Below are 18663 nucleotides of genomic sequence, written 5' to 3' on the forward strand. Positions count from 1 at the left end.
GTCGCCTGCTGGGCACATCTCTTCCTAAAAGCAGGAAATCCTTAACGGAGCCAGCTTCATCATCCCACTCCTTTTATTCTCAATTATATGAGACTATACCAGCTTAGACACCAGCTTTTCTTTTTTCTTTTTTTTTTCAATATCCAAATGAAGACATGTGGGGGTTAAAACAAACAAACAGAACAATCCGCATAAGGACACACCAGGACTTCCCTGGTGGTCAAGTGGTCTAGACTCCACACTTCCAATGCAGGGGGCGAGGGTTTGATCCCTCATTAGTGAACTAAAAGGGGCTTCTCTGGGGCTCAGCAGGAAAGAATCTGCCTGCCAATGCAGGAGATGAGGGTTTGATCCCTGAGTCAGGCAGATCCCCTGGAGAAGAGAACGGTAACTCACTCCAGTATTCTTGCCTGAAGAATTCCATGGACAGAAGAACCTGGTGGGCTACCAGGTTCTGTAATAGATAGAGATCAATAGAGGTTAAGCAAATAAACAACAGTGAACTAAGATCCCATATGTCTCAGGGCACAGTCAAAAAAAAAAAAAAAAAAAAGAGGACACAGCAGAGCATTCAGATTACAAGGTGGTTTATTGAGTTAGTGGCATGCGAGCAAGTTGTTCCCGTGATCGGCAAACACAGGCATTAGTGCGTTTCAGAGGAGTTCAAAGGAGAGGCTGGTGGGGTCAGGAGGACCTCCAAGTCAGGGCCTGGTCATCTGGCGACGTGCACAGCTCTCTAAAGGGGCCTGAAGCTCATCTCAGGGGCAAGTGGGTGGAGACGCCTGCATACTTGCAAAAGCAACTTTCACGCCTCACTCCTCACTGAAAAAGAAGCAGGGGAGGGGAAGGTGAGGGCTGATACTCCCTGAGATGCAGCAACCAACACTTTGATTCTCTCCAACCCAGAAAGAACATCCTCCAAAGAAAGAAGAAACTTCCTAGCAGCTTCCCGACTTCCTGCCTGGGCTCTGGCTGTAGCTCCAGTGATGCCCAGGCTGCTCCCCCTTTTATGGACCCCCAGGATGCTGTTGGCTCCAGATGGACTGCGGTGGGGCAGGGGGCACACACTCACTGGCTCTTCCGGCGGTATTGCTGCAGCGCTTTCTCCGCCACATTCTCCATGAAGTTAGGACTGGAGACTTCCTGCGGGACCGTCACTGTGATGGGGAAGGAGTTGAAGAGTTTCACAACCACCTTGGTGAGGCCAGATGGGATGCTGGGATCGGAGCTGTGGGAATTCACCTGGAAGGAGAAAAGAAAGCTCACGAAGGGGCGGGGATGACAGTCAACACGGACTCCGCTGGCAACTAAAGTCAGGCTTCATTCGGATCCACGGACTCCTTTGCTTTTCACTCACCTCCACATTCTATACAACTCAGGGAACAGAAATGCCCCATACACTAGTCTGTGTGTGTGTAGGGGCTGGCTGGGGGGGGAAACACCTTCCATGGAGGGCCAGTCCAGGGGGAGCCCCACCAAGTAAAATATGGTTTGGAGCTGCCTGCTTCCTTTGAGCAGCCACTGGCCAGGTGGTAGTAGAAATGGCAGCAGGGAGAGAAAAAGAAACGTGTCCTGGTACTAGAGAGAAACTTCTTCTCACTGGTGGAGAACAACAGGCCAGTTGATGAGGCCTCCTACGTGGGACAGGGCAGCTCTCCAGAAAGAGCTCTCGCTCTGCAGCTGGACGGTGATCACTCCTCAGGTGGGAGATGTGGGGTAAGCGGTTGAACCGCGCCCTTTCCTCACCCATAAAATGGGACTGTGACAGTCCGCCTCAGTGGGCGACGGGGCCTCCGTGCACCACTGTGCCTGAGGGTTTGCCTCCTGCGGTAGGACAAGTGCTCCATCGAAAGCTGACATGCCCCCGTGAACATCTTGATGCTGTTTCACCCCCGGGGAGGACCACACGACCTCCAGACCGCACCGCGGGTGCAGCGGCTGTGCGCGGCCAGCACGGACTCACCGTGAAGACCTGCAGGTAGTACTGGTCATCGCTCTGCGTGAGGTTGGCCAGCTGGGACACCCAGGTGAACTGCTCGTTCAGCTGCTTGAGCAGGGTCGATGTGTCGAGCATCTTCTGCTGGTAGGACTGGAGCAGCTGGTCGTACAGCCTGCTGAACTTCTCCGCCAGCTGCAGGGACGTGTTCAGCTGCTGGCGCAGCAGCGTCTGAGTCGGGCTGCTGGCCGAACAGTCTGCCCAGAGAGGCAAAGAACACAGACAGATGACAGAAATGTGAAGGGAGAGCTCAACAGGGATGAAGACCAATGGCAACCGAGTCACGCAGCCGGGACCTGAGCCAGAGCTACTCAGAATGCCATCTTTCCACCAAGCGTCCGCGGTCAGCCCAAGACAAAGCAGAGAGCTGGCCCTGAGTGTGACTCAGCACCTGCTGTCTTCATCGAGAAAGTCTTGCTCTCGGAGATGGTGTCAGCTGAAGCAAACTGTCTTGGTGACATCACTGATTTCTCTTTGGGTGCAAGACTCTGTCTCCCTGGAGACGGGCAAGGAGGGGCATTGCCCCACACCTCAAGAAGCACAGCCTCGGGACTCCGTGTGCTCAGACCAAGAGATCCTCTCACTGCCCTGTCCCCTCAGGAATCATTTCCAGAAATGGTGGATGTTATCTGTAGCTGCTATTTGTCCGGTACTGCTGTGCCTATCGGGGAAGGCAATGGCACCCCACTCCAGTACTCATGCCTGGAAAATCCCATGGATGGAGGAGCCTGGGTAGACTGCAGTCCATGGGGTCACTAAGAGTCGGACACAACTGAGCGACTTCACTTTCACTTTTCACTTTCATGCATTGGAGAAGGAAATGGCAACCCACTCCAGTATTCTTGCCTGGAGAATCCCAGGGATGGGGGAGCCTGGTGGGCTGCCATCTATGGGGTCGCACAGAGTCAGACACGACTGAAGCGACTTAGCAGCAGCAGCAGCAGCAGCAGCTATGCCTATGCCCAGGCATTACCAAGCACTCTGGATAGCAGTGATCACTAATGGTCTGATGTATTCTGATGTCCAGCAGTGAAACTGAGGATCACAGAGCTAAATCATTTACCCAGAGTCATAGGATGAACGATTTGGGAGGTCAGGATGGTGAACCCAGAGCTGTCACTCCTAAACTTGGGCTCTTGCTGCTCAGTCTATGGCTCTGGAAAGTTCTCCAAGCTAGCCTGTATCTATAGAGTTGGAAATTCTGGACCCAAGAACCTGGGTAGCAGAAGAGCCAGCCAGGATCCTCGGACCACGAGCACACAGGGAGTGAGGGCTATGGGTCCAGGTTTGCCCACCTGCCCACCGTGGCTGGCTGCCAACCTCACCAGAGAGTAGGGAAGTTCATTGCTTTTGGTCCCCACCTCCAACCCTACCCACTGCAGATGGTGAGATAAACAAGAGCTAGAAACAACATTCTCTTTAAACACTCTTGTTTTTCTCTCCCTTAATTGCTGAAAAATATCCCCAAGCAAGTCAGGGAAACTCAAGCAAGTCAGGGAAAAGGAGGAGTTCTTGCATGCTTCATCATGCTGGTTATAATCATTTCTATTAAATTAAAATAAAATGTTAGGTGGAGCAAGACATAGGATTATGAACAATCGGCTGGGTTGAGAAATACGCACCATGACTAAACTCTCTGTGCCAGGGAGTCATTGAAAATAAGGACAGTCACTGGCAACCGGGATGCAGCCTAGGGCAGTGCTCTCACCTGGGGCGGCGCTGTCGCCAGGGATATTTGACAAGGTCTGAAAACACTTTTGGTTGTCACAACTGGCGGGGGTGGCGGGGGCGGGGGGCGGGCAGCGGCGGTGGGAGGTTCCTGGCATCCAGGGGCTAGAGGCCAGAGATGCTGCTAAACTTACAGTGCACAGGGCAGCCCCCATCACAAACAGTGATCTGGTCCAGGGACCTCCCCAGGGGTCCAGTGGTTCAGAATCCGCCTTGCAGTGGAGGGGTCACGGGGTTGATCCCTGGTTGGGGAACTAGGATCCCACGTTGCATGCCTTAACTACTGAGCTCACCACTGCGACGCATGATGCGATGAGGACCCTGCATGCCGCAACTAGGACCCAGTGCAGCCAGAAAAAAACATTTTTTAATAGTTATTTAAAAAATGATGAAGCCTATCATTAAAAAAAAAAAAAAAAGAATGATCTGGTTCAAAATGCCAGGAGAAGGGAGACTGCAAAAGTCCAGGCTGGAGGTCCCAGGCAGCACACAGATGCTTCCTCAATGGAGGAAAGAAAGCCAGCGTTTCAGGAAGTTGTGATCAGTGTCGGTTAAGATCAGTAGCAGGGGCACCAGTCTGAGCTTGGGCGTGGGTAGGTCTCTCCTTCTGGCCCTAAGGTGACCTTCTCACCGTGAGGCACTATGTGATTTACGGCTTTCTAACTATGGTATGTTATGGGCTAAACCCAACAGGCGGGTTTGTGGACTCACCTTACTCCTTCACAGATCAGCCTCGTATAGCACTTGTACTTTTTCAGTGGCTTCTAAAATCACAGCACTGAGACTAGAAATGTTTAACTAGACTCTGAAGGGCTGCCCAGGCACCGAAAAGAATTAAATGCAAAGCAAACATCATTACCACCTCCCCCCCACAACCCCGACACACCAACCGGGATCGATTCACTCAGTACAGGGAAATAATTAACTCCTTCCTTCCAGGCATAGACTTTTGTGAGCCAGGAAGTTTTGTGTGTCAACTGCTTTTATAGCTGTTGACCTCCAAATAGAAAGAATTCAGTCCCCTTGGTAAAACAGAAAGCAACAGCGGAAAAGAGCTATTTCCTCTAACTCAGGGACCAACCAACCACAGGGAAGGTGGCCAGAAAGCGAAGGTACCCCAAGGAGAGACCATATGTTCAGGGCAGAGAACACAGCAGCCCTGGTGGGGAACACCTCCCAAACATCCCCTCAGGAGGGGCATCCAGTAATCTTGGCAGGTCATCAAACCTCTAACTCAGTCTCCTCCTCTGTAAGAAAAGCAGCCACCCGTTATTCTAGGGAGAAGAGTAAATGTTTGTAAGTGTTGAGAAGAAGGGTATTTAGTAACAAACACACGGCAAGAGTTTAATAGTCTCCGTGCTGTTGAAGCACTTCCTCGATGTCTCAGTGGTAAAGAATCTGCCTGTCCATACAGGAGACTTGAGTTCAATCCCTGGGTTGGGAAGATCCCTTGAAGTAGGAAATGGCAACCCACTCCAGTATTCTTGCCTTGGAAATCCCATGGTCAGAGGAGCCTGGTGGGCTACAGTCCATGGGTTGCAAAGAGTCAGAAACAACTTAGCGACAAAACAACAGAACAACAACAACATACTTTCTAAATTTTCGTCTGCAGCCAAAAAAGAAGACGTATACTAGGTTTGACCCCTGGGAATAGACTAACTGGAGGAAGTCACAGGATGACAGCTTTGTAGAAAGCACAGCCACCGCTCCCACAGTCAGCCTGTTAACCATGAGCTGATGTGATAAGTATTCTGTCTCCTGACCTCAGGGACAACTCTGCATCTTAACCCTCAACCCCAGATGGGGATCCAGGCAGAGCCGAGCAAAGGACAGTCCCCCTCACCTAAAAGCCACAGCTGGAAGGCAGCAGAGCTGGCATTAAACTCCCACCCACCTGAGCCCCTCAAGGCAACCCCAGTGAGGTGCTGGGGACCTGAAGACACAGGAGACCAGGGGGCCCCTGACTCACCCACTTCCAGGATCTCCTGGCACTTCTCACACTGGTCCTTCATCCGCAGGCATCCCGTGGAGTTGTGGCGGATCTCCTTACACACAGTGCGGTCGTTGTTTTCTGGGAACACACGGGGACAAGTCACACAGAGCAACATGGGCTGCCCCCATCTCTCTGGGCCCTTCCACACCACTGTCAGGCCCTTTGAGATGATTCTGCGGGCAGAGCAGGTTAGCATCTGGCTGTCTGCCTGAAGACCGCTGGTCTTCCAGGCTCGGACCAGCAGCGAGACTCCCTGCAGTGGGACCAGGAGGTGGCTCCCGGGCCCCCCTGAGCTGGGCATGGCCACCCTCTCATCTCCTTCACCGGCTGACACCTCTCCCACCTCCACACTCCCTTAGCTGTGTGTACTTCTCTTTGGTATCATAACCCGTTTTGCTCTGCATTCTGTCTTGTCTTGTTTCTCTCCCCCTGGCCAGGCAGCAAGCTCCTTGAAGGCAGGAGTAAGATTTACCTTGGAACCTCCTTATAACACAGGGCCTGGGTTGGGAAGATCCCCTGGAGAAGGAAATGGCAACCCACTCCAGTATTCTTGCCTGGAGAATCCCATGGATGGAGAAGCCTGGTGGGCTACAGTCCATAGGGTCACAAAGAGTCGGACACGACTGAGCGACTTCACTTCACTTCACCACCACCCCACCCCTCTCAACCTTATGGATATGCAGGAAATGCTTGTTCAGGTCAATTTGTTGTTTAGCTGCTAAGCTGTGTCAGATTCTTTTGCGACCCCATGGGCTGTAGCCTGCCAGGGTCCTCAGTCCATGGGCTTCTCCAAGCAAGAATACTGGAGCAGGTTGACACTTCTTTTTCCAAGGAATCTTCCCAACTCAGGGGTTGAGCCCACGTCTCCTGCATTGGCAGGTGAGTTCTTCAACACTGAGCCACCAGGGAAACCTGTTTAAGTCAGCACCCTCCCGCACTTCCAATCCATTACAAGCCAGAACCCAGTGCTGGCCCAGCCGTAGCATTTAGGCGATGGGGTTGGCCAACCAGAGTCTATTGGTTCAATGAAAGAAATCACATCTAAAAGTTTCGGCTTTTCGTGTCCATGTTAGAGTTCATTCATTCAAAAGATACTCGCTATGTGCCCATTCTCTACCAGACCCTAAGGTTATAGCCACAAACAGCTTTCTTAACTGTACAGTGAGCTGATTATATAATTCATTGCCAATATATGCATGGCATCCATATAAAGCACCTGAGTTCCCAAGACAAAGGGGTCTAGCCCTCAAGGGCAGTGGTCCACAACCTTTTTGGTTCAAGGGGTCAGTTTTGTGGAAGACAATTTTCCCATGGACCAGGGAGGGGGTGGGTGGGGGATGGTTTCAGGATGATTCAGGAGCATTACATTTATCGTGCATTTTATGCCTATTACTATTACACCAGCTCCACCTCAGATCAGCAGGCATTAAATCCCAGAGGCTGGGGATCCCTACCCTAGAGGAAATAGTGTCATGCCCACCAGTTGTTGGAAGGAGCCTGGAAAATTCAAAAGAATACCAGAGTTACAAGTCCTGTAGGGCTAGATTTGACCATCCCGGGGGATTTCCCAAACCAGGGATCAAACCTACATCTCCTGCATTGCAGGCCGATTTTTTACAGCTGAGCCAACAGGGATGTCTGTGAACCTTTGGGCATGTTCCTACACTCCCTGTCAAACAGGGATGGTAGCCCCCTCCCCAGGTTGCTCTTTGGGGGATTCAGACGATACAGGCCAAGTCCTGGGCACAGATCTGAGCATCTAAGGCTCCCTCCCTCCACACTTCCTTAGCTCCTTAGCTATTCGTACGTCTCGTCAGCATCACAGCCTGTGTGACTAGGTTAAGCATCTCAAAGAACTGAGTTTTCATCCCCCTCCTTCTCACCTGTAAATTCCGTCACGGGGAAGTGGTAGGGAGTCCTCTGCAGGTGGGCGTCCATGGCCTGCTGGGCCTGGCGGATCATGTCGTAGAAGGGCTGAAACACATCGTGGAAGTTGAGGGGTTCCAACAAGGGGAAAGGCATCACGTTCCGGGCAAAGCGGGACTTGGGATTGAAGAAGAGTGACCCCCTTGGGAACGAGCTGAAGGGGGAGTAGTATTGAGTGTCCTGGGGCCTCCGGGGGAAGAACCGGTCCTGGAAGAGCTCGTCCATGATGCTGGACGCCCGGGTGAAGCTGTCCTCCATGACATCCATCACATGGCTCTGCTCCCGATCATTCTCCATCAGGGAATCGATGCGGTCACCGTTGATCCAGAAGTAGAAGGGGGAGCTCTGGTTTAGGAACTCCTCGAGCTGTGGCAGGAGATGGGGGATAGTCAGGGATGCTTCCCCTTTTGTCAAGATGGGCCAGGCCCACCCCAGCTGCATCTGGGACATCTCAGAGTCACAGCCGAGGGTGGAAGGCCCAGCTGGGCATGGCTCCCCATCTCTGAAACATCCAGGCCAGCCCCCTTCCATTCTACTGACCCCAGCGGGGAGGAGTAAGAAGACCTGTGAGGCTAAGAAAGTCACAAGACCCGTCAGGTGAGACTAGTCTTCTGTCCTCTTTGACGCACCCCCCTCCCCAATCAGCCAAGCGCCAACCAATAGGACTCTGGGGAAGGGCAAAATTCATGAGTCCTAATTGAGCAAGGCCTGCAGGGGAGGGTAGATCAATATTAGCATACTAAAAATTCTTAGTTCCTTTTGCTAAAGAGGACACAGGGCTCTGCCCTACTGTGGAGCCATTTGTTAACTTATGCAGCTAAGAATAGCTGGATGAGAATCTTTTAAGATGGCAAATACCTGGCACAGGTGTTTTTCACATTTCCGCATTACTGCACTCATAGCAGACATTACCAATCAATCACACACTCTGGGCCCCAATGCAGCCAGAATTAATCAATTGCAACTGACATGCGAAATGAAGCTGTGATACTGTGATTTATCATAAGAAATATGTATATATGTATATATATAAATATGTATATATACATATACATATATGTATATATAGTCTGGTTTCTGACAAGGTGGTCCTAAAGGTCTTGGAATTTCCTGTGATAAGAGCAATTAAGGTGTCTTTTGTTATGCTAGGGAGGTGACTTTTGGAAAGCAACTAAGGATGGGGGCTGACTGTCCGGAGCGAACTACATGATTAAAGGGCTAGTGCCTTCAGCCCCAGCCCGTGATCTCAACAGAGGGGAGGGGCTGGAGATTGAATCAGTGACCAATGGCCAATGATTTAATCAGTCATGCTGGTGTAGTGAAGCCTCTATTAAATCCAAAAGGATGGGCTTGTAAAGCTTCTGGGTTGATAGACACATGCACCAAGGAGATGCAAGAGACTGCTGCACTTGGGGAGGACACGAAGGACACCCACCACTCCCCATCCCTAGCTCTGGGCATCTCTTCCGTCTTGCTGTTCCTCACTCATATCCTTTTATTTTTATTGTTTTTTTAATGGGTGACCAATGGGCTGGTCACCCATTCGTGGCTTTTTTAAAAATGATTTTACCTATGTGAAATTTACCCCATGGCAAGTGGGATCCTAGTTCCCCAACCAGGGTTTGAACTCATGTCCCCTGCACTGCAAGGTACTTAAACCACTGGACCACTGGGGAAATCCCCCGAGTTATAGCCTTCTATAACAAGTTGATTATCTACTATGTAAAATGTTTTTCCAGGTTCTGTGAGCTTCTCGAGCAAATTAATTGCACCTAAGGGGGCAATCCACCTGTAGGAGACTTGGGTTTGACGCCTGGGTCAAGGAGATCCCTGGGAGAAGGAAATGGCAACTCACTCCAGTATTTTTGCCTGGGAAATCCCATGGATAGAGGAGCCTGTCAGGCTACAGTCCATAGGGTTGCAAAGAGTCAGACATGACTCAGCGAATCAACAGCAACAAAAGGAAGCAGTCATGGAACCCTCTAATCTACAGCCAGTCAGTCAGAAGCACAGGTAACCACCTGGACTTCTGACTGGCTGTTGAAGTTGGGGGTGGGCATGATGGAGCAGTCTTGTGGGACTGAGCCCTGAACCTGTGGGGTCTGAGGCTGTCTCCGGGTAGATGGGGTCCAACTTGAGCTGAACTGCAGGGCACCCAGATGGTATGAGAGAAGCCCTTGGTGGGGAAATCCCTCCCCCGACTTGGAACTCGGCGCAGAATCAAAGAAGCATCTTCAGCTCTCCTCACTCCCCACCCCAAGCCATGCTGTGCTGAAGGAACGGGGCCCTCATCACCTGGTGGCCAACGAGTCCCGAGCCGCTTCTGCACACCCGCGCGTAGAACTTCATGCAGGTCTGCTTCAGGCAGGGCTTACATTCCTCCCAGAGGGCCGTCATGGTCTCATTGCACACCCCCTGGGACGCCTTCAGCTTGTTTTCAGAATCCCTGGTGTCATTCAGGGCATCCTAGGGGATGACACAGGCTGGCTTAGCCATAGAAACCACAGGCTTCCCCTGCCCAAGGTAGGCATGGGTGGGCCCTCCCACCTCTGCCCAACCTGGGCACACGGGGTGCTTGTTTCCATCCCTGCCCTGGTTTGCATTTGCCATGTGGATGTCCGTTCTCATCTGGTTTTAAACATCCTCCCATCTTCATCCTGCTCCTTACTCCTTTCTGGCCCCTAGAGCTCATCTGGACTTCTTTCTCTGACGCTGAACCTACAGTCTTTACCCCAAGACTTCTCCCCTCTCACTAAATACCCCACTTTCTACTCTCAACTTCAGGAATTTCAATGTCATCTTCCAAAGCTTCCCTGAATCTTGTTTTCCTATGGCAACCACGGCCCCTGGCATACCACGGTAATAAGTAAGCTTCCAAAATCAAGGTCACATCTACTACCAAAACTCTCTAACATGACCATGACATTTGACCCAGTAAATCTGCAAGAATCTATCCCAAGGATTTCCTGCAATAAAGGAGAAGTTCATATGCCTGAAGATATTTGTTTCAATATTCGTGAATGGCAAAAACAAAATACTGGTGTCGACTCAGATGCTCAAAACTAGGGGACCAGTTAAGGAAACTGTGGTACCTACAAATGGTAAACAGGGTAGCATTACCAAGGGTGTTTATAATAAGTGTTAAATATTATAATAAGCATTTCTCACATTAAAAAATTCATGAGTTTGAGTATAGCCACTGTCCAAAATGTAGAGAGGAGAAAAAGCAGTAAGAAACAGATCAAATGCAGGTATCTTTAGATGCCTAAGGAATTGTCCGAAGGTAAAAGGATTATGGAAAAACTTTTCCTCTTCTGCTTTTCTATATTAAAATCTTGATAAATGAGTGTATTACTCTTCAAGGAATTAAGTAGACCACCCAAACCCCCAAATGAAGCTACACTAGGCATGTGTGACCAGGAGGAGCTATGTGAGGTCTTTCCCTGCTTCATGTTCCCTGTCCCTCTGGTCCATGTCCACTGCCTCTTGCTCCCAAATGGGGAAGGCCACCATGCCTTCTACTAGGCCAATTCACAGGCAATTCCTTTCTTTCCCGTTCCCATATTCCTCAACTGAGAAGTCACGGAGTCTTTTTCCAAACATGATGTGCTTTATCATAGATTGTCAACTATCAAATTCCAGTGAGTAGCACAAATATTCAAGAAAAAGACTTGCCACTTCTCCGTGGACTCTAGGAGCCTTCTCATAGCATGGTGGGAATTTCTACTCATGCCAAGAAAGGCCATTAAGTTTCAAAGAAAGGGCTGCACCCAGGCCAACATTTCTGTGAGTGGCTTCCATGAACTTGTGCTACAAGTTATCAGGAAAAAAATTAATGGATTCCCTGGTCAATTGGATTTGGAAAGCACTTGGGCTGAATGAAGTCACATATGCTCCTTTACTGCAGAACTTCTCTGAGTCTTTATAATGATTTCACTCCATGCATTAGGGACCATAGGGCCCATTTCAGCATTTCTGTCATTGGGTTAGGGTAGCAACAGGAGTAGAATTTGAGGATATCTTCAAGGAGACTATTTATTTTTCAAATAAGCTGGGCTTCCCAGGTGGCACTAGTTGTAAAGAACCCGCCTGCCAATGCAGAAGACACTGAAGAGAAGCAGGTTCGATCCCTGGGTCAGAAAGATTCCCCTGGAGGAGGAAATGGCAACCCACTCCAGTATTCTTGCCTGGAAAATCCCAGGAACAGAGGGGCCTGGTAGGCTACAGTACATGGGGTCTCAAAGGGTTGGACACAACTGAAGCGACTTAGCACCGCACAAATAAGCTGTTTATTGAACAACAGTAGTTTAGTTTTGAGTGTTCACCAGCGGACCTAGATGTCTCTTCACAAAGTAGTCCAGAACTCAGATGTGAGCAATAGTGTGTACCTGCTGTACCCCAAAGGCATGACTCACACTAGATTAAGCTTCCTGAAGGAAGGGTGACATCCACCTCCTAACCTGTGACAATGACAGACCCTACCCAAAGCCGACCTTGGAGCTTGCACACAATCGGGGTTTAGAAAAATCTACTGAAATGAATCTGGGCAGCAGGCCCTAGGCCAGGCTTGAAACGAAACCAGATCCAAAATCTCACCCCTTGAAGCTTTCAAAAGCAAATAAACCTTCCCTATTTGTTAGCCCTGGATATCAGCTGACACAGCCGGGAAGGAAAGACAGAGGGTCACCATGGCAACCTGGCAGGGCTTCCCCATGCCCTCCCTCCAGCACAGAGGATCAAGGTGGGGGCAGCTCGGCTCTTCCTTACCTCTTTCTTCTTCTTGGCTTCCTCTAGGGAACTGAGCAGTAATTTGCGCTCTTCATTGGTTTGTTCTATTTGGGTCTTTATCTGTTTCACCTCCTTGAGGGCATTTTTAATTTCTTTATTCACGTACTTACTCCCCTCAGTGGACATTTCTGCAGGAAAAGGGCAGGCAGGTGGATGATGTGAGAGGAAGGGATGGTGCTGGGAATACAACCCTGGAACCAGTTTAAAGGGTCTGAAAGGCCAGGGGGTCTAGGGGCTGCCATGGCTGGGGTCTCCTTGGCAGGCAGCCTTCAGGGTCCCAACTTCACCCTGACCCGGGTTCCATGCCCGGTTCCATCTCCAGGGCACACCGAAGACCCAGGGCCTGAGAATCAATTACAGCCAGCTGCTCAGAAATGCGAACACTGGAGCAGACACACCCCAGAGGAGGAATAACCCAGTGTTCTCCTGGGACGCTGGAAGAGCAGCCTAACCAGCTGCAGAAGAAAATTTTCAAGGAAAAAAAAAATCCTGGAAGCGTAATTGTTTAAGCATCAAAATATAAAATAGTATCCTTTTGGATACAATTTCTTCTGGAATGCAGTTTAAGCAAACATCTGAATTTCATCTGTGTTCTGACGGATGGTATCAGGTGACAGGGACACGGAGGTGAGACGGTGATCAGACACCACATCGTGTGACAAATACAATGAGATAATGTCACCAAGGTACTGAAAGTAACAGCCCATGCTTCTCTGGTGCTTATCCTGGGCCAAGCACCACACTGGACGCTTCACATGCAATTTATTTAAGACTCTCAACATTGCCTTCACCCCACTGCACAAATGAGGATGAAGAATCATAGTGAGGTCAAGATACTCACCCAGGGTTATAACAGCTGGGGAGGGCAGAGACAGATTCCCACCCACCTCTGATCTCAGCATTAGGGTTTCTAACTACTACCCCGGAGAGCTGGTCAGCTCACAGGACGAGAGTGAAGCAGAGGGAAGACAGGTGTCAGGAAGGACCTAGCAGAAGAGGGGAAGCAAAAGCTGGGCTTTGAAGGATGACAAGCCCTCCTAGTAAATGATATTTCCTCTTTCCTGAATCCAGAGCATTGGTTTTCTAGGTGGCAAGGTGGCAGATACAGGTAGTGAGCTTTATGGAAACTCAAAGGGAAGTCCACAGAGGCCCCAGTGGTCCAGGCTTCAGGGAGCGTCATGGGGGAAGTGTGGGCGCTGGGCCAAGCAGCCTGGGAAGGGAACAGCTGAAGGAGACGCAGCAGTCAGAAAGGGCTTGGGTTCCACCTGAAAGTGCCTGGAAGACAACTTGACCACCAGGAGCCTGGGCTGGCGACAGAGGGCTCAGAGAGGGGCCTGAGCAGAGCAAACCAGATCCGATGAACAGGGCGGAAATGGTCTCTGACCCCTGGGGGCCTGGTCACTTACCCTGGAGCTCTTTGTCCGAGATTGCCCGGCCACTCTCCCAGCTGAGCAGCAGCCCCACCAAGAGCAGTAGAGTCTTCATCTTGCCTCCTTCTCCACTTCTGGAATCCCAGCACGCCTCTGTTTGTAGAGAACAGGGAACTGTCATGGCAACAGCTAGACAGCCCGCTGGTCTCCGGCCCAGCCTGCCGCCTGCTCTCCTGGAGCCCTGCTGAGGCCTGGCCCTCCGCTATGCCCTTACTTGCATTAACACCTTTTTATCCCAGGGACTGGACAGGAAAGGATCAGTCTTGCCAATGGGCACTTTCAAAAGAAAGTGGGAGGCAGCGGGTACCGGGAAGAACCGCAGGAAAGCAGCCTCATACAGACGAAACGAGGATCTGGAGTCAGAACCACCGGACTCAGGTCCAAGCTACCCTCCGCCTGTTCCTCCCCCTCCTCCTCCTCTTCTCATCATAGCTGACTGTGCCCGAAAAAGGCACAGGAACCATCTGCATCCAGAGAGGACATCCATCTGATGATACCTGCTCACACCAAATTCAACTCTGAACACACCTCTCCTGGGTCACTCATCCGGCCTATTCCATCCCCCTAACGTGGGGACTGCAGCCCAGAGTGCAGCCAGCTCCCTGCTGTTGACATCACCAAGCCTGCCCGCAGCAGGCATCACCAGTCGATCACAGCACTGTCCCCAGCCATGTCTCGACACCTCCTGAAAGTGCTTTTCGAGGGTCTGAGGCTGTTTTGAGGGCCTGAGGCACTGACAGCCTCAGACCCTCTGGGTTGGCACAGGAAAATAAATCCATTTGTCATCACCAGCGTGAGACTTGAGGCAGGAGGTGTGGATGAGAGTGGAGCAAGGCGAGGACAGTGGTCTCCAGGGAGCATAGCAAGGGAGGGGCAAAGCCAAAGGATTGGGGAGGGGGATGTGGCGTCGGCAGGGGCGAGGGCAAGGAGCCTCCCCAAAAGAAGTCCTGCTGGGAGGAGAGCCTCTCTGCTCTGCCAGGTCCCTTTCACTCAGCTGGTCTCTCTTAACACACCACAGCGCGTCTGCCAAGGTCCTTCCACCACACTCGGCTGGCTGCCTGAACCCTGGACCAGCTGGTCTTACACAATGGATCCTTTCCCCAAAGCTGAAGTTGTTGCAAAACAGAAACCCCTCCCCCCGCATCCCTCCCGCTGCACCCCTCCCCGCAACTTATCATCTGAACTCACCCGCTTCCCCTAACAAGAACGGGAAGGGGCTCTCCCCTTCCTGGAATGACGCTCACTCCAAAGCTGCTCTCAGCTCCGTAGGCTGAGACCCTGGGAGAACATGAATAAGGCAAGTCTCTTCTGAGATGCAATTAGTAACGCAGCTGGGCTGTGGTCCCTGAGCAGCGTGGGAGAGGAGAGCGGGTCATTGACCTCTCCAGAGATGGTGGGTGGGCGGCTGAGCCAGGGCGCTATTTCAGGTCTGCCAGGCACTGCCCCAGCTGCTCACTGAGGCCTGAAACGCCTCAAGCAGGGACAGAGGCTTTGTCATGCCAGAGAGACAAAGCCAGAGAGAAACACCCCTCCAGCAGAGCACCCCCCATAAGTGAAGGCTTTTGAGAAACCCATATACCAGTCTTCGAAATAGGCTTGGACCGGCAGACAGGGCACTGGGTCCTAAGGAAAAGAGATGCAGGGAAGTCAGGGAAGTCAAAGGCAAGAGCACTGGATGAGGAGTCCAGAAACCCAGGGGTCAGTACAGGATCTGCCATCAGGAGTCTGGAGACCATGGGAGCCATGGAGCTGAGAGCTGGGACAGGGACCTGTCTCCCATACAATCCTCCACCTCAGAGGGGAGGCAGAACCCAGAAACACGATGGGGCTCCCCAAGGCCTACCAGCAGGTGGCAACCCCAGGATTGAGAACCCAGCCCTCCCAATCCCCCAGTCCAGTGTTCTTTCCTTGACACCAAGTCACTGAAATTGGAGCCTCAGTTTTTCCATCTGTAAAACGGACCTAATACAGACCTCAGAGATTTGAATTTGTTCTGTAAACACAAGAGTCTTATGTCACCACAGGAAATTCTGACTCCTTCAAAAATAGACGTAGGACCAACTGTGGGCACTGGCACGATATCTTTCAGGGAAGTGGGAGGACATGTAGAGACATGTCCTACATGTAGAGACTGGGACAGAGAAACTGAAGCAGGCACACAGAAGCCACCTGCAGTCCTTCCCTGCTGCAGGCTTTGCCTTAATGAAGCAATCGGCTTCTTAAAAGTACCTGGGAATTAGCCAGGAGTCTTGTTATCACACCAGATTCTGATTCCGAGACTGCTGTGCTAAAAAGCTTCCAAGTAATACTGATACTTGGAGACAGCAATGGCAACCCATTCCAGTACTCTTGCCTGGAAAATCCCATGGACAGAGGAGCCTGGTAGGCTGCAGTCCATGGGGTCACAAAGAGTCAGACATGACTGAATGACTTCACTTTCACTTTTCACTTTCATGCATTGGAGAAGGAAATGGCAACCCACGCCAGTGTTCTTGCCTGGAGAATCCCAGGGACGGCAGAGTCTGGTGGGCTGCCATCTATGAGGCTGCATGGGGTCGGACACGACTGAAGCGACTTAGCAGCAGCAGCAGTAGCAATACTGATACTAGCCGAAGAACAGACAGTATGAGAACAGCGGCTGTGCAGCCAAATTACCCTCCCTTTGCACTAACTCCCCTCCCCTCCCATTTTCAGACCAAGGCACCTGGTTGCCAACTGCTCTGATTAAACAAGCCACTCAAAGGCCCTCCTTTCCCCAGAAGAAGCCATGGGGAGGACACCGTCAGGCAGAGTAAGCTGCAGGGTCCAAAGCCCAAGCTCCCCTCCTACTCCCTCCCCAAATAAGTAAACTCTACCTAAATGAAAAACAAAACAATTCACCTGTAATTCACACCCTCCAGAGGCAAACAATAGCACTGCGGTATCTTTCCTCTTTTCTGTGCAATTGGGTCCTTTACATCTACTATCTTCAAATACACTCTAAAAGCATACTTTCATGGCTGCGTAATAGTCTTTTTTCTGGTGTACCTTGTTTTGCCATCCCACAAGGCTGAGCATTTAAATTGTCTTTAATTTCTGACTATTATTATAATGAACACTCTCAAGAGCATCCTTTTATAGAATTTGTACTTACTCTTAAATTCTTAACCTCACTCTTAAATAGTAATAATCAGCTTCTTTTTTTCAGTAAGTCCAGAAATTCTGGAAGGTCAAGACTTGGGTTCTAATCCCAATTGTGATACCTACTTTCTGTTTATCTTTGGAGACTTTTCTTTCTGTTTATTCTTCCAGATTTTCATCTATAAATTGTGACAGTTTTGAATCAGACGTCTGAAATCTGATGGAGGTTGTGTGGCACGTTTCTCTGATGTACTCTGGGGCATTAGGAAGGAGAAAGAGTTTTTCCAGGTGGCTCAGTGGTGAAGAATCTGCCTGCCAATGCAGGAGACTCAAGAGATGCGGTTCCGTCCCTGAGTTGGGAAGATCCCCTGAAGGAGAAAATGGCAACCCACTCCAGTATTCTTGCCTGGAGAATTTCGTGGACAGAGGAGCCTGGCAGGCTACAGTCCATGGGGTACCAGAGTCGGACACGATGGAGCACGCACACAATGTATACTTAAAACATCATACTTATAAACACACTAGCCAGAGAACTAGAGAATTCGGGAGCAAACAAGATGACTCACGCGCTCAAGCTGACTGCCACCCCTGGAGATATCAGCGCCTTTCCAAGGAAAATGCTGCAGGAAGGCTCTCAGAGCGGGCCAGCTCTGCCACTAACTAGCCTGGCCTCCAGCGTCTGCGGCAGTCCTCCAAATGTCAATTTCCCCATCTTTACAAAAAGAGGTTCACTACACCTATCCTGTTTACCCCCACAGAACTGTGACTGGAGTTCATGAGCAAAAGGGCTCCCGAGTCCTTGCTTGTGCGCCGACCCCAGCAATTTTCGGACCCCGCCAGGCTCGCAGGCGATGGGGTTCCGGTCACCTGCCTTCCCTGATCTCCCGACTCCACTCAAAGCGCCCCTCTGACAGCCCTGTAACTACCAGCGATCATCCTCTCCTAGCCTGGCGGCCACCTCCACCCCCACCCCCTCGCTCATCGTCCCGGCGGCGGGGCTCCACGTAGGGAACTGGAACGGTGGGGACGTCTCACCAGTCACCGCTGCCCGCGCGCTCCTCCTGGCCACGCCGCGTGCACAGCACCGTGAGGCGCCCGTATTTATAGCGCTCCGCTGCGTATACACCCACTTTGGGGCTGGCTGCAAACCTGCATGACTCACGCCCAAAGAATGCCGTAGAAAGCACCGGGAGCTTTCTGGAAGCCCGCGCGGGAGGGGGTGCTGAGATGCGGGGGGCGGGCAGTTGGCTGGGGGTGGAGGGGGGGAGAGATCCGGTGCAGCACTCAGCGGGGGGCGCAGGGGGGCGCTTTGGCACCGCGAAAGGCTCCAGCGGAGACAGACGTTGGGGTGCGGGATCGCACCCTTGGGGCTCAGAGCTGGGGCACGGCGCCCCCAGGAGGGAAGAGCCTGAATTAACGTGCACGGCGAGCCCCCAGCTCCGCAGAAGTGGAGGGATGCTCCGCGCCCCAGGCTGGTGCCTACTCCCAAATCAAAACTCACAATTCCGCTGCCCGATTGAACGTTAATTTCTCACTTGCGCCACTCCTCCGGCTCCATTTAACAGCATCAGAAATAACGGGGCTGTAATGGAGAGGGATGTCGTGATAGAGAAGGAACGCAGAAAGAGTGAAATGACCGCTTCCCAAACCACTACAGTGACCTGGTGATCCCACGGCAGACC

General features: G+C 51.3%; 1 protein-coding gene across 4 annotated transcripts; it reads right to left on the bottom strand.

Annotated features, from left to right (window-relative positions):
• Positions 1-570: 570 nt before the first annotated feature.
• Positions 571-18057, bottom strand: LOC101113728 (clusterin). 4 transcript variants are annotated; one of them, XM_060411033.1, is made up of 11 exons: positions 18017-18057; positions 17108-17235; positions 15050-16466; positions 13838-13954; positions 12411-12559; positions 9939-10109; positions 7601-8009; positions 5694-5795; positions 1964-2193; positions 1073-1242; positions 571-822 (listed from the first exon to the last, which is right to left on the bottom strand). In XM_060411033.1, exons 4-11 carry the CDS (start codon positions 13914-13916, stop codon positions 813-815), a joined length of 1320 nt encoding a protein of 439 aa, XP_060267016.1. In that variant the 5' UTR covers positions 13917-13954; positions 15050-16466; positions 17108-17235; positions 18017-18057; the 3' UTR covers positions 571-812. The 4 variants fall into 4 exon arrangements, with proteins under 4 accessions (XP_060267016.1, XP_011983709.1, XP_004004480.1 ...); XM_012128319.3 differs by lacking the exon at positions 15050-16466; XM_004004431.3 differs by lacking the exons at positions 15050-16466; positions 17108-17235.
• Between the last annotated feature and the right edge of the window lie 606 nt (positions 18058-18663).

The sequence above is a fragment of the Ovis aries genome, chromosome 2, assembly GCF_016772045.2.
Source record: "Ovis aries strain OAR_USU_Benz2616 breed Rambouillet chromosome 2, ARS-UI_Ramb_v3.0, whole genome shotgun sequence".
NCBI classification, from domain to species: Eukaryota; Metazoa; Chordata; class Mammalia; order Artiodactyla; family Bovidae; genus Ovis; species Ovis aries.